We start from the raw sequence: 14912 nt of genomic DNA on the forward strand, positions 1-14912 counted from the left end.
AACATAGCTGTCAACATGCTCATACAACATTTTCAAACATGTTTTTGCCATTTAGGAAGAAAAAAAAATCTGCTCCATTTGTTTTGATATTTTTTAAACTTGTCAGTTTAGAAGTATGTATTCTTGTTACAGCTCCTTCCACCTCCCAACCAAGATACAGCTAAGCTAGTTGATAGCACAACACACTGTCAATCATGACTTGTGTCGCAATGAAGTTATCAAAGAAATGAATTGTGGATAGAGTGCGCCCAGCTAAGAAATGAATAGAAGGAAGGATTCAATGAAAATAAATCAGAAGTACTGATTACAATATAAAAGTGTTTTAAAAGGTCCAATGACTGAATTACTTTTGAAGAAAAACTACATGATACAGGTAATATCATGATACTTTTTATCACACACACATGCATGAATGTATACACACATACTCACATTGGAAGATGCGGTGATTAATGTGGTTATTAACTGTTATAGTAGTTTTCTCAGTGCAGGGAAGTAAGGGATAATAAGGGCCAAATGGATATACCATAGGTATGAAATGGACATACTATAAGTACTAAATGGACATACCATAGCTATTAAATGGACATAACGTAGTTATTAAAAATGTTACCCAGTTATTGATAGGTCATGGGTTTTGACTTAATGATTCTTCAGTCTTCTGATATCCAAATAGTACTCAAGCATTGTAGCCATGCCAGATAATGTCACTTTGAATAACTAGCTTTGTATGACAGTTCTTCATAACCTTTTCCGCCTAATTACTGACTGTTTAGACCACCAGCCCAAGCCAAGGAACAGAAGCAGGATTAGAAATCACAGTAAAACTATACGTTTACATTTTGTAGCATTGCAGGAAGGGTGTAAGGAGTTTCCATAGCCTCAGTCTGTCACTATATCAAATACTGCTTCTGGCAATCTATGCATATTTTTGCCTTCCTTTTAATTACTGGTTAAAACTGCAATCAGCTACATCACTGCAACCAGCTACATAATACAAATCAAAGTACGGATCTCACTGAAAAAAGTGCGTGGTAATATATTTTAGTTTACTCACGTTGGGTGCTCCATTTCTACTTCTAAAACTAGTTCAGGTGGAATTTCAAACATGTCTGGATCTTGACCATTAGCTTGTAGAATAAGTGGAAGTACATCAAACCTCCCATATTTGGGTTTCCAGCCAAGACAAATACACAGCTGAAATAAAATACAAATGTTACATATCACTATGCAAACTTAGTTGTCTGCTGTTATACCAGTACTAGAGAATTACAAACAGAAAGTTTTCACTTGAATACTTTAAAAGAATATGCCACAGATGCATAATTAACACAATGCCACTAGCTTTTCATAAAATATTGTTGCTGGATTGTCTATATATCAGAAACATTATACACCACCACTATATATATATATATATATATATATATATATATATATATATGAGTAATATTACTAGCATTCACTTCAGTCATTCAAATTTTCATTTTCAATAACTACTTCATTCTGTTCAAGTTTGCAGGTAGCCAGAGCCCATCTTGGCTAGCAGTGGGCATAGGGTATGAATCAGTTATGGATGGTATACATGTCTATCACAGCTGAAATACACACACACACACACACACACACACACGCACACACAGTGTCTTAGTGGATGTCTTGAGGATTGCAGTTTCTTTATATGCATGCCTTGAATGTGAATGGAAAATGCAGCCCCCCCACTAAAATCTCATTTAGACACAAGGAAGACAAGGAGACCCTGCAGAGAGGGTATCACTACCAGGACACTAAATGCTGGGGAGTAGCAGCGCTTATCACTGTGTCACTGTGCCACTCTAACATTTATTCTCAACTACAAAACATGGTAGTAAACATCTGATAGCAGGTATTCTGTTGTGAGCACAATGTTGCACTCTACAAAATGGAAATGGATGATGTCAGACAGTAGTCTCCATCATTCAACCTAATACTGTCATATTGCTGGGCACGTCCTTATATTATTAAGTTTATAGAAATAATTGCACTCATCAAGCCTAACGGCTAATGACTGCAACTCATTAGCATCATGGTAGATGTGTGTTATGTAATATAGTATGTACTCCCCACTTAACAGTGTGATCAGTGGCTGTTAATTAGGTTAAGCTAGCATGAATAATTATTCATATATTTGCAGACAATATTGCTAGAGAATAGATTCTATAATAAAAAAATGCAATGTTTTAAAATCATACCTCTGTAAGTTCTACATTAGCTGGATCTCCCAAAATGGTTCCATCTTCCATTTGGTAGCCAGCATATCTGATGAGCTGGCTATTCCAGAGACGGAAGTCATGCTTTCCATCAGTCCTTTGTGGAAATACAGTTATGGCAGACCTGTAAATTGCACAATACACTTAGTAAAACTGAACAAATTACAGAATGTCTGCAAAACGCAAAGCTTAAAAAAAAAAAAAAAAAAAAAAGCTGAGGTTCTTAAGAACATTTCATTATTTAATTGTGACTTTCTTTTCCAAGCTCTAATGTTTACTAGTTGTCATGACTCCACCACGTGTTTATTTAGAGTAACAACCTCTACCTCTACACATAATGATTTGCTACACCACCAGCAGTGAACCTACTGAAATTTCAGGCCTTATTACTTGTAACAAAAGTAACTACAAAGAAAGAGACTTGCAAGTTTTGGTGCGATTATTGCCCTCTAAGTAAGTGATTTTTATTTATTTTTTTAAGTTATCATCACATTAGAAGTGTAAATCTGTTAGGGGGAAAAATATAAAAAATAAAAAACATGCAATAAGCTGGCTGCATAAGTGTGCACACCCATAAATTAATACTTTGTTGAAGCACCTTTTCATTTAATTACACAATTCAGTCTTCTAGGGTAGGAGTCTATCAGCATGGCACATCTTGACTTGACAATATTTGCCCACTCTTCCTTGCAAAAGCTCTCCAAATCTGTCAGGTCCCCCCAGATTTTCTATTGGATTTGGGTCTGGGCTCTGACTAAGCAATTCCAAAACTTGAATTTTCCACTGGTGAAGCCAATTTTTTCTTGATTTGGATGTATGCTTGGGGTCATTGTTATGTTGAAAGGTGAAATTCCTCTTCGTCTTCAGCTTTCTAGCAGATGCCTGAAGGTTTTGGGCCAAAAATGACTGGTATTTGGAACTGTTCATAATTCCCTCCACCTTGACTAAGTCCAGTTGCTGCTGAAGAAAACCAACCCCAATGCCTAATACTGCCACCACCATGCTTCACAGTGGGGATGGTGTTCTTTTGGTGACGCGAAGTGTTGTTTTTGCACCAAACGTACCTTTTGGAATTGTGGCCAAAAAGTTCAGCCTTGGTCTCTTCAGACCATAACACATTTTCCCACATGCTTTTGGAAGACGATGTATTGTTTTGCAAATTTTAGCTGGGCCTGGATATTTTTCTGTGTAAGAAAAGGCTTCTCTCTTGCAATCCTACTCCATAGCCCAGACATATGGAGAATATGGGAGATTGTTGTCACATGTAGTACACAACCAGTATTTGCCAGAAATTCCTGCAGCTCCTATAATGTTGCTGTACGTCTCTTGGCAGCCTCCCTGTCCGATTTTCATCTTGTCGTTTCATCAATTTTGGATGGATGCCCAGTTCCTTGCAACGTCACTGTTGTCCCATATTTTCTCCACTTTTTGATGCCTGTCTTCACTGTGTTCCATACAATGCTGTGGAAATTTTTTTGTACCCTTCCCCTGACTAATACTTTTCAACAATGAGATCCCTATGATGCTTTGTAAGCTCTCTGTGAACCATGGCTTTTGCTGTAGCATGCAACTGAGTAAATGTCAGAAAACTCCTACTAGAACAGCTGGACTTTATTTGGGGTTAATCAGAGTCTCTTTAATTGATGGCAGGCGTGTACCCAAGAAGACTGAATGCTATAATTAAATCAAAAGGTGATACAACAAAGTATTAGTTTAAGGGTGTGCACACTTATGTAACCAGCTTATTGTACGTTTTTTATTTTTTATATTTTTTCCCCTAACAGATTTGTTTGTTTTTCAATTGAATTGTACAGGTTATAGGTCACATTAAAGGTGGGAAAAGTTTTGAAATGATTTATTGTGGTCTCATTTTTTTGCATCAGCAAAGCCTGGCATTTTAACAGGGGTATGTACACTTCTTATATATATATATATATATATATATATATATATATATATATATATATACGTATATACATATATACATATATATATATATATATATATATATATATGTATAGGGCCGCGGTGGTGCAGCAGTTAGCACTGTCGCCTCACAGCAAGAGGTTCTCCCGTTAGATTCTCGGCTGGAGCGCATTCTGTGTGGAGTCTGCATGTCCTCCTGTGGTCGAGTGATGTATAAACACATCCAGATAGGTGTGTGTGAATGGGTGTGCCTTCTTTGAAGGTTGGGCATTGGGCTGGCAACTCTGCACTGTAAAAATCCACTGCCAGTCAGTAGCGGACTGAAGTTCTGTTGTGGCGACCACTAAGCAGGAAAAGCCGAAAGACATTACTGTATATATATATATATATATATATATATATATATATATATATACATATATATATATATATGTATATATATACACACACACACACACACACACACACACACACACTCACACACACACACACACACACACACACACACACACACACATATATATATATATATATATATATATATATATATATATCTATATATATATATATATACATATATATCAGTATAATAAACGTGCTAATTGTCAACATTGCTAACATCAACAAAGAAAATGTTGACAAAAACTTGCCACATGTCTAAATGTGCTGAGAAATAATCTGGAACACACAAAATAAAAACTCCAAAAAGAAAGTTAAAACATCGTTCTTTACAGGAGACCATTCCCCTCTGCATCCCTGATGTGTGGGCTGCAAATTTTATATTCTACTTCTGAGATCTCACACTACTGGGGATATTCCCCAGCCCTGGTAATGTAGCGATCTTACAGACACGCAGATATAGTGTATGTATGTATATATATATATATATATATATATATATATATATATATATATATATATGGGTTCCATACGCTAGATTGAATTTTCACTAATTCGAAATAGTGCATGGAACATGGAATGCTCACTGCAGTGAAAGTGCACTTAATCGAAAGTGCACTTACACAAAGTTTAGTACAACAAACGGGTGTTGTACTGAACTTCCGTGCAGTACTCATGGACCTTAGGATTAGGGCATGACCCATGCCCTCACCCTAAGGTCCGTGATGACTGCAGCGCAGTGAAGGACATAGCAATGTCCTCCACTATGGTGCGATAGTCACGAACCTTAGGGTTAGGGTAAGGGGATAGCTTTACTAACTATCCCCTTACCCTAACCTGTACCCCAACCCTAAGGTCTGTGACTATCGCTCCATAGTGGAGGACATAGCTTGCTTTTTATGTCCTCCACTGTGCTGCGGTGTTTTCAGTGAAGTGCACATACGCAAAAGTTCACTTTCGTTAAAATGAACTTTCTCAGAAGTGAGGCTTCCTATTACAAGTTCAAAGTAATGAACTTTTGTTCTTGTAATAGGAATCCATACATATATATATATATATATATATGTATATGTATATATATATATATATATATATATATATATATATATATATATATATGTATATGTATATATATATATATATATATATAGATCTACAATACATGATCGAAATTTCAGAAAGCCAAATATGGCTGAGACCATATGTTCAACTTTTGAAATTTTGAGTATGTAAAAAGAAAAAAAAACTGCCTACACATTGCTAGCAAGCCCCATGAGGGGCTGCTCCCTTCACACCTCCTGCAATTTAAATATACCAACGCCGAGATCACACTACAGTGTGAAAGGTGGGAATCTTCCCATTGCACACTATACAGAGATGCCCATTCTGCTTGAACGAAATTTCAAAAGTCGATCATATGGTCTCAGCCACATGGGTTTCAGCTTTCTGAAATTTTGATCATGTGTAGGGGACCCATACATATATATATACATATATATATATATATATATATATATATATATATATATATATATATCTATATATATCACACACACATAGACACACACACACACACTTAAGGATTATGAACAGTTCATTGATCATAGCCTTTTTATTATGTGTTTGAAAGATGAATGCCAAGAAATTCATCTGTAGAGTGAAACATGAGAGGTGAATCTTAGCATCTTTGTCGAGAACACTTAATTAAATGTTATGATCAGAGACCTGATCATAATTCTTTCTAGCGCATGGAATTAACTGTTGCCATCTCTCTTAATTCAATGCCACACTCCTGCATTTTATGATATTCATGTCTGACTAGTGTAGATTCTTCTCTCACACAATCCATCCACCTCTTTGCTGGATGCCCTCATTTCCTCTTACCTTCTTCCTGTCTGTCCCAAATATTCTTCACCAGATTGTCTTCTGCTTTTCTGCACATGTGCCTGAACCACTGTAATCTGTTCTCTTTCTTTTTTTAAGCAATTGGAGATACTTTGGCTTTTGCACTTATGTCCTCATTTCTTCATCTGTCCCACAGTGTGCATCCTACCACCCTTCCCAGGCACTTCATTTCCATCACCTCTAGCTTCCTCATCTGCTCTGCCTTTACTGCCCAGGTTTCTGTTCCATACAGTAGTACTGGTCACACCACTGTCTTGTACACCTTACTTTTCAGCTTCTTTGGCATTCTTCTGGGATCCCCTTCATAAACCCAAAATCCCACTTACTCAAAATCCAAATGATCGAGGCAAAAAACCTGACATCCAAGAAGACTGACTGGCCGGAACACGGACAAAACACTAACAGTAAGTAACCGATCACCCAACCCACAAACACACTAAAACCAAAGCAAAGAAAACCCACCCATGTGGGGGCTTTGCCCCCCCACACCCCCTAACTAAATATACAGACACTGAGATCGCACTGCCATGGAGGTAAGGGGCAAAGGTCAGCATGCTGGCCCAGTGGTTACTTACTGTTAGTGATTTGTCGGTATTCTGGATGGTCAGTCTTCTAGGATGTTGGGTTTTTCTTCCTTGTCTTTTCAGTCTTAGGTTCAAATCAGCTTTCTTGGGACCTTGTCATATGCTTTCTCCAAGTCTAGGAATGCCCAGCTGGACTCTTTCTTCATCTCTAGCTTCTTCTCAACTATGTGGCTCACTGCAAACATCGGGTCAGTTGAGCTGCATCCTGATCTGAATCTGAACTTCTCATCTCCCATTTTACTTTCTACTACTCTGCATATCCATCATGTCAGTCCCCTATGTTTGCACTCACATTACCATGTCTCTCAAATGCCCAGATTTTCACAGAATGTACATACTTTTGCCTCATATGTTTAGGTTGTACCTCATAAAATCTTTGGTTTTCAGACAAATCTCTGAAGATTGAAGAACACTAAATAATGACATACATTTGAGTTTCAGATGTCATTTACTTTAGAAAATGCAGGTGAACACACTTCCCGTTATTCTACTACTTTCTCCGTTTATTAGTAGTAAGTCAGGGACACATTATCGGTACAGACAGCAGGCAGAAACAAACTTGTTTTTTTATTCTGCTGCTGTTCTTTGCTGGCCAGTAGTGGCAGATTTAACTGCCTAACACAAGACCTGACCTTAACAAGTTAACCAGGGTTGCTTAATATTTGTTACGATTGGGTCTCAAGCTATTGTGCTCCATGCAGTACATAGATGTTATACAGATGTGTATACATATATATATATATATATATATATATATATATATATATATATATATATATTTATGTATGGTTCCCCTTCATATGATCGAATTTCTCTAAACTCGAAAGTCATAAATTCAAAACCAGAATCTCGAATTTAGAGAAACTCGAACATAGGACAAAAAAAAAATAACACCTTTCAAATGTTTTCGCAGGTGGGCTTTGCCCCCCTGCACCCCCATGTGGGGGGCTGTGCCCCCCACACACCCCTACTTAAATATATCTACTCCGAGATCGCACTATAGTGAAGGAAAGGGAAATCTCCCATTCTGCACTATACGTGTAAGTGCAAAATGGAAGATTTTCCATTCCTCCGCTATAGTGCGCTCACGGAACATTCACATTTAAACTGCTAGGGTACAGGGGGACCTGGCCCCCTGCAATAAGGTAAGTTAACTTTTTATTTTTTTAAACCTAAGGCTCCCATTCACAGCTTTGAGTGAATGGAAGTTCGAGATTCTGGTCTTGAGATTATGAATTCCGAGCTTCCATCCATTTGATCTTGTGAAGGGGAACCATCTCTATATATGTGTATTTTTTTACACACATGTGCACATAAGCACACACACATTTTCTTCTGTAAGTTCTCATATTTGCTAGCACATACCCACATATGTACCAAGTCCCATGAGATGTGTTGATTTGCCAAACTAGGCTATTCTTACCCTTCCTGGGAGTGAAGGAGGTTCTTCTGTAAGATTTGCTCTGTGATTCAGTGACTTTTTTATTAATCTAGCCCAACTAACTATTAACTATACAGAAATGTTATCACTTTATTTAGTCAACTATAACTGCTATAATTATCTTACTATAAAATACCATAAAACAAAATACAACAAAAGTACTCTTTACATCTACTTTTAATAGAAGTTACTGTTTTAAACAGCTTGGATGTGACCTTTGGTCATTTTCAGTTATTTTGAGTTTCCCTTTTACACATCAGCTGGATGTATCATTGGATGATTACTATACAGAAAGGCATCATGGGTAAAAAGTCATACTGCAGTGTAACAATTAATTATTAGTCTGTAAAACTGTACCTTAAATTCCCACCATTTGTAGCATATCTGATATGGGTAAGGATGTGTTCAAACATCTCTTTAGTTGTTCTGCAGTCACGTGCATCGAAGACCTGGAGTTTGAAAGAACACAATGATTTATTTTTCCTTTTGGCAGCCTTTGTTATGTCCACTATTTTTTGAAGTTATACATACCATTCAGACACTCCGTACCATCATTTGTTCAGAAAAGGAATACAAATACTAACTTACAAATTCTGCTTTCATAGGTATTCATTCTACTTTAAAGGAGAACCACACCCACAGACTCAAAAAAAACGTTTATTTCATCATGGTTTGGTGTTTCCTACATTTTAGTACCACTCTGGGACTATTTACAGGTTTTTAAATATTTTATACATAATTTCTGAGTCTGACCACATGGGGTCTGACATCTTCAAGTAATTCTGATTGTTTAGTCTGCCTCTAGGTATCCCACAATGCAATGCTCCTCTGTAAAAAGTTACATCACGCAGGCCTTTTTCTTCCTAAAGCTCCTGTCACTGCATTGATTTTACATACATACACTGCTGCCTTTCAGTCAGTTAGTTTTAAGTAACATTTTGTGCCGTTCAGTGACGTCTTAAAACACAAACAGTGCAAATGCCACAGAACAGACTTTCAAAGTATTTTTTAATACTGCTTCTTTTTAGAATTTATAAACTGCAGTTTTTTTTTTATGAAGCCTGAATTGTACTACTTTGTCTCGCCTCCCATCCCCCTTCACACCTAACTTCCCTAGATGTCAAAATACTAAGGTTAATTTGAGCTGTCTCCTGCTGTGATTGACAGCTCATAGCAGGAGACTTGACTCATGTACTGTTTCCCTGTTCTAGCCTTTACTTTTTGTATGGGTAGGGGAAGGACCAGGAAGCTGTGACATCACAGCATGGGTGGGTTTTTAGGACGGTCATGGTGGTGTCAGTTTGGGGAGGGAACTGGACAGAAAACTATCTGTATTCAGTGACCCTGATGATATCAATGAATTGGAGACTTTTTCAGAGTGGGATAAAAGTTTTTTGATATTGAAACCACAACAGTACAGTAAGGTACTGTCCTAGTGGAGAGAAACAGTCAATTTAAAATATTTTAAATGCTCTATTGCTGTTTATTCATGGCAGGGACAATAAATAGGGAGAAAAGGACAGAGAAGTTGATCATCTAATAATAGAATCCCATTGCTGTCCTTTAATGTAGCCATTAAAAGTGTAATCAAATAGGACACCAGGTCAATCGGGTCAATCAGGCAACTGTGTAAAGACAATTGTTTGAGAGGCAGCTGTGCAAAAGCCACACTAGTATGACAATCTGTACTGTGCTGCACGGGGAAAGTTCTCTTTTCCACAAGGTGCAGTAATACTGAGGTTCATTATAAGAAGTTAGGGGCACAAGGTGACACAGTATCCTGCCTGGCGGTCATACACAATTGTACGAATGATATTTTACACTGTTTGTTTCCCAAAAATAGCATTCAGACTCCCATATTTTGACTCATGCCCCAGCCCCAAAGTATATTAACCTAGCTCTCTGTCTGTAAAGATACAGTTGCATGTATATACTTTATGCAATAAATATTACTTTATAAGTGTTAACTTTATATATTTATTTCTTAACTCCACAGTAAAAATAAAATGGGCTGCATTCACTTTTGCACCTTGCTCAGTTTAAGTTTTAAACCAAAGGCTATGCTGTCTTAAATCATAAAGAAGAATCCAAGGCAACAACAGAGTGTGCCATGTGGGGTCTTCCCTGGTCCTTACCGTGAGCGTGACAATGAACCCCCCCGTGCCTACAATCCAGACATGCAGGCTCCATCTGGCGTGGTGTCTTTGAGGGCTTGAGCTTGTTGAACTCTGTCCAGAGACATTAGAAAAACAGGCCAATCATACCCCACATGACCATATGAAGCAGATGTTTATGAGAAATGGGAAATTATACATAGTCTTTACTTTTGTAGTAAGAGCTTTTCACACCCTGCGTGCACAGGGCACTGTCCCTTACATACCTGACTTAATACACTTAATATGTTGAAATATTCAGTCTCACTATATTCAACAATGATTTTAGGAACAGGCACTAATCTCTTGTTACACATTAGTAGGATATTAGTGTTTTCCATTTATAGTTCTCCATGTTCGTACATGTTGTGTACCCATACCTGTAAGTTTGACCACTGGATCCTCCCAATACATCTTGGGGCATTTCTCCAGGCTTCTTTTGCTGCAAAAGTCAGTTCTGAGTAAGTCAGTTTGTAAGTTCCTGTATCTTCAATTTCTTTGGTGACAGCTTCCACTCGAGCCAAGTGTTCTTCTACTTTTGGTCTGCAAGAGAAGAGACGACAAGTTTTGCCACAAGAGCATTACAGTGGGAGATCAGATACTGCTCTAAATGAGATGGGTCTGGAGGACTGGACCTAGACTAAATGAAAGACAGACAGACAGCAGTCACCTAGACAAACAGATAGGTAGGTAGACAGTCGGGTAGCCAGTCACATAAACATTGGCATTTAGGAAAATGTGAATCCATTGTTTATTAAGGTGGATGTTAATTGGAATATAAGTAATTATTTAACCTATTACACATTTGTTTTATAAAAATAAACTTTCTTTTGCTGGTAGTTTGAGAGCATGACTGCCAGTATTAAAAGAAATAAAATCCAAAGCATTTGGTAGGAAATATACTGCAAGATGATAAACAGCTTCAGTTGTAATGTTATTAGTTTGTCACAATGTAAAGTTAATGTAAAAATATACATAAAAAATGTGTTAAACCTGACAGACTCCATAATGTATGTGCAGACTATTTTTTATGGAAGGATGTTTTCTCTTCTTTAGTTCTTCTTCTTTCTGAACTGAAAGTGTTTGTTTTGTCTAGTGTGACATATGAGGTGCTTCATATAATTTTCCTTAGCTCTACTGGTTAAGCACTGCAGTGAAGTGAATATTGTTTAACGAGCACCTGTACAAGTACTGAATCTGCTGTACCTGCCGTACCTAAAGAACCAAACTAAGATCTTCAAGGAAAAACAAACCTGCCTGGTGGAAAACTGCCATTAACAGGCTATATAATGAGGAAATAAACTGCTGTCTAAGAGTAGGAGGAGTGGTCTCAGAACTAGAAACACTCCCTCCTCAACTTAAACAAGCAAATAAGATTCCTCGTGAAATCCACCAAAGTTTAACTACGAATCCAAATTAGCGTCCCTAACTAAGGATAACTAAAAGGCGTTCTTTAGTTACATCTGTAACCTCAAAGGTAAGGTCCAGATTTGTGCTGAACTTGTAGTTAATGGCACTACATATACAGAACCTGTGGATATAGTAAACTTGCTAGCTGACAGGTTCAGCGAAAACTTCACTCTCCTGTCCCTTCCACACATATCCCAAAGCATTCCTAACACCTGTCCCCCACCTAGTATCTCTGAGGATCAGGTCTTAAATGCTCTCGCCAAGGCCAAAAACACAGCCTCTATGGGATGAGACAACATCCTGGGCTGTGTTCTACATGGGTTAAAACAGGAATTAGCATCACTATTGGGCAAGCTTTTCAATCACAGCCTAAGCACTGGCTTCATCCCAGTGGAATGGAAAACAGCTACCATCATCCCTTTGCACAAAGGGGGGGGGGTGCATCCATGGACCACGGGAAGTCTAGATCCTTTAGCCTGACCAGCCTTATCTGCAAGGCCATGTAATGAATCATCATGAACCTTATTAACAAAGATATAGGAAATCTCCAAATGTTTGACTCCACCCAGTCTGGCTTTGTCAAGGGAATATCATGCCTGTTAAACTTGGTGAACTTCTTAGAGACAGTTACCAAAGCCCTAGATGAGGGCAAATCTGTACATAGGGTCTACCTAGACTTAGCCAAGGCCTTTGACACAATCCACCACTCAGGCATCACTGATAAACTCACCCAGCTGGGTATCAACCCATATATTGTCAGGTGGGTTGCAAACTGGCTAACAGATAGAAGTCATACAGTCAAAATAGGGGACCGCACCTCCTCCAGCAGACCCATAACTAGAGATATTCCACAGGGAACGTTTCTGGGACCCCTAGTATTTGGGATCTACTTCTCCGAAGTACAGGCTAAAACTAAAGGACTATGGCTGACAAAGTTTGCTGATGACTGCAAACTGGGAGTGATCGCTGAAACCCCTAGTGATGTCAACATCCTGCAAGAAGGTCTTATGCAGAATAATGACTGGTGCCAAAGTCATGGTCTTAAACTTAATGCAAAAAAATGCATTATCATCCCCTTGGGCAAGGGTGATGTTCCTGCAAACTACCACATTACTAACAATATCCTAAGCACACAGTCAGTGGTGAGCGATCTAGGCACACGGGTTGACAGCAACCTTAACTTTGATCACCATGTCTCCACAGTGGTAAAAAGGGCATTTTATATTGCTCATCTCATAAGTAAGGGCATTGCCTCCAGAAAAAAAGAGGTTATAACCCCCCATACGCTTCCCTCATCAGGCCAATAATAGAGTACAATGCTCCCTTTGGTATGTTCCTTTCCAAATACCTGCAGCAATTTGAGAAACCACAAAGTTTCCACAAAGTTTCCTTACAAAGAAAATTCAGGGTCTTCACGATCTGTCTTAATGCGGACAGACTGAAATCATTGTCACTTTACTCTCTGTTGTACAGACTGCTCAGAGGCAACTTGTGCCTTGCATATAGAGCAATCTCTGACCCAGCTTTAATGGAAATGCTGCACATTTGTAAGTCAAATGGCACACAGGTCACTTGCTCAAAGGACCTTAACCTGGTATGTGACATCAACAATACTTGTTGGAGAGACAGATTTGTCTCACAGAGGTTGCCCCACCTTTGCAACACAAAGCATCCATTGGCCCTATTTAGCATAATTTGGACAATTGTATGGGTAACTTGAAATTCACCCTAAGGGTTCCACCTGGTTCCCTCTTGGAGAGGGCCAATAGATGTTGATTTTAGTGTCTGCTTGAACCAGACACACATAGGAACATGGGCTGAACTTGGCTAGGCTTGTAAGGGCCCCAGGGGCCATCAGCCTAGTAAACTTGCATGATCCTATGATCCTTAGACTGAATTCTACTAAGCAACTGCTTGGTTTTCAAGAATGAATAATATGCAATCCACAGTAAGGAAGATGTGACACGTAATGTCCATGGACTATCACATATTAGTTTTAACCACTGATCTCTGCAATCAGGTGACTGGAGCTACAGTTACTGAACATATTTTGAATAATCATAATCAAAATTTACTTAAGCAAAGAAAGTCAGATGAGGTCACCTCCTTAATTCAGGCAGTGTTGATGTTTATAAGAACATATGTTAACCCCTCATGAGTCAGTACAGTTGATTTTCATCGTCTTCACTCCCCCCCTCACATACTTTCTACAGAGAAAATATACTTCTGTTGTATTGTCCCCTCAAAGGCAGAATTTGTTTACCCCCTTCTCTTTACACTTATCTTCCATTTCATCTTGGTTCTAAAGGTGATCTCAGGTCATGTCAATAACAGCATTACCTCATTAGCAGTAAGTGGGTCACTCACTTGGGTCACTGCATACCACACCCATTTCCCTAATTAACCTGAATCTTGCTGTCATGCAGCAGCTGAGGTATATTCACAACTGCTTTAGTTTTTATTGAATTTGTTTATTTATTTATTTGTTTGTTTATTTTTGCTGACTGGGCAAAAGCCCCTAAGCGTAGCCACTTCTGAGAGAATGTCCAAGGTGTTACTTATACTGACTAAGGAAAATGTGGCCTGTAGGGTAGGAAAATCCCCCTATTCTTTTGATAATATCCATGGGATCTACTATATCCACCCAAACTATCACCACCTCAGGCAGGTGGATCCTCAGGAGAACGTCTCATCTGATGGAAGGTACCTCAGAAGTGCAGACCACCCATAATGCTACAGTACAGTGTCAGTACTGGAAATTAAACCCAAGAATCTGGTATGGGATACAGTTCACAATCTTATGATTTTTCTGTTATCAAATGTGAGTGAACTGGTTTGTTAAACC

General features: G+C 38.4%; 1 protein-coding gene across 1 annotated transcript in view; it reads right to left on the reverse strand.

The window, feature by feature from the left end:
• Positions 1-14912, reverse strand: part of NOS2 (nitric oxide synthase 2) — an 86263-nt gene that overhangs the window by 59894 nt on the left and 11457 nt on the right. The window contains exons 6-9 of the mRNA XM_044054651.1: positions 11038-11200; positions 8862-8953; positions 2232-2373; positions 1058-1197 (exon numbers count right to left, since the gene is read on the reverse strand). Of these exons, the coding sequence (XP_043910586.1) occupies positions 1058-1197; positions 2232-2373; positions 8862-8953; positions 11038-11200 (537 nt within the window). The remainder of the gene's footprint in view (positions 1-1057; positions 1198-2231; positions 2374-8861; positions 8954-11037; positions 11201-14912) is intronic.

The sequence above is a fragment of the Protopterus annectens genome, chromosome 13.part0 (assembly GCF_019279795.1).
Source record: "Protopterus annectens isolate FY-2018-M chromosome 13.part0, PAN1.0, whole genome shotgun sequence".
In the NCBI taxonomy this organism is placed as follows: domain Eukaryota; kingdom Metazoa; phylum Chordata; order Ceratodontiformes; family Protopteridae; genus Protopterus; species Protopterus annectens.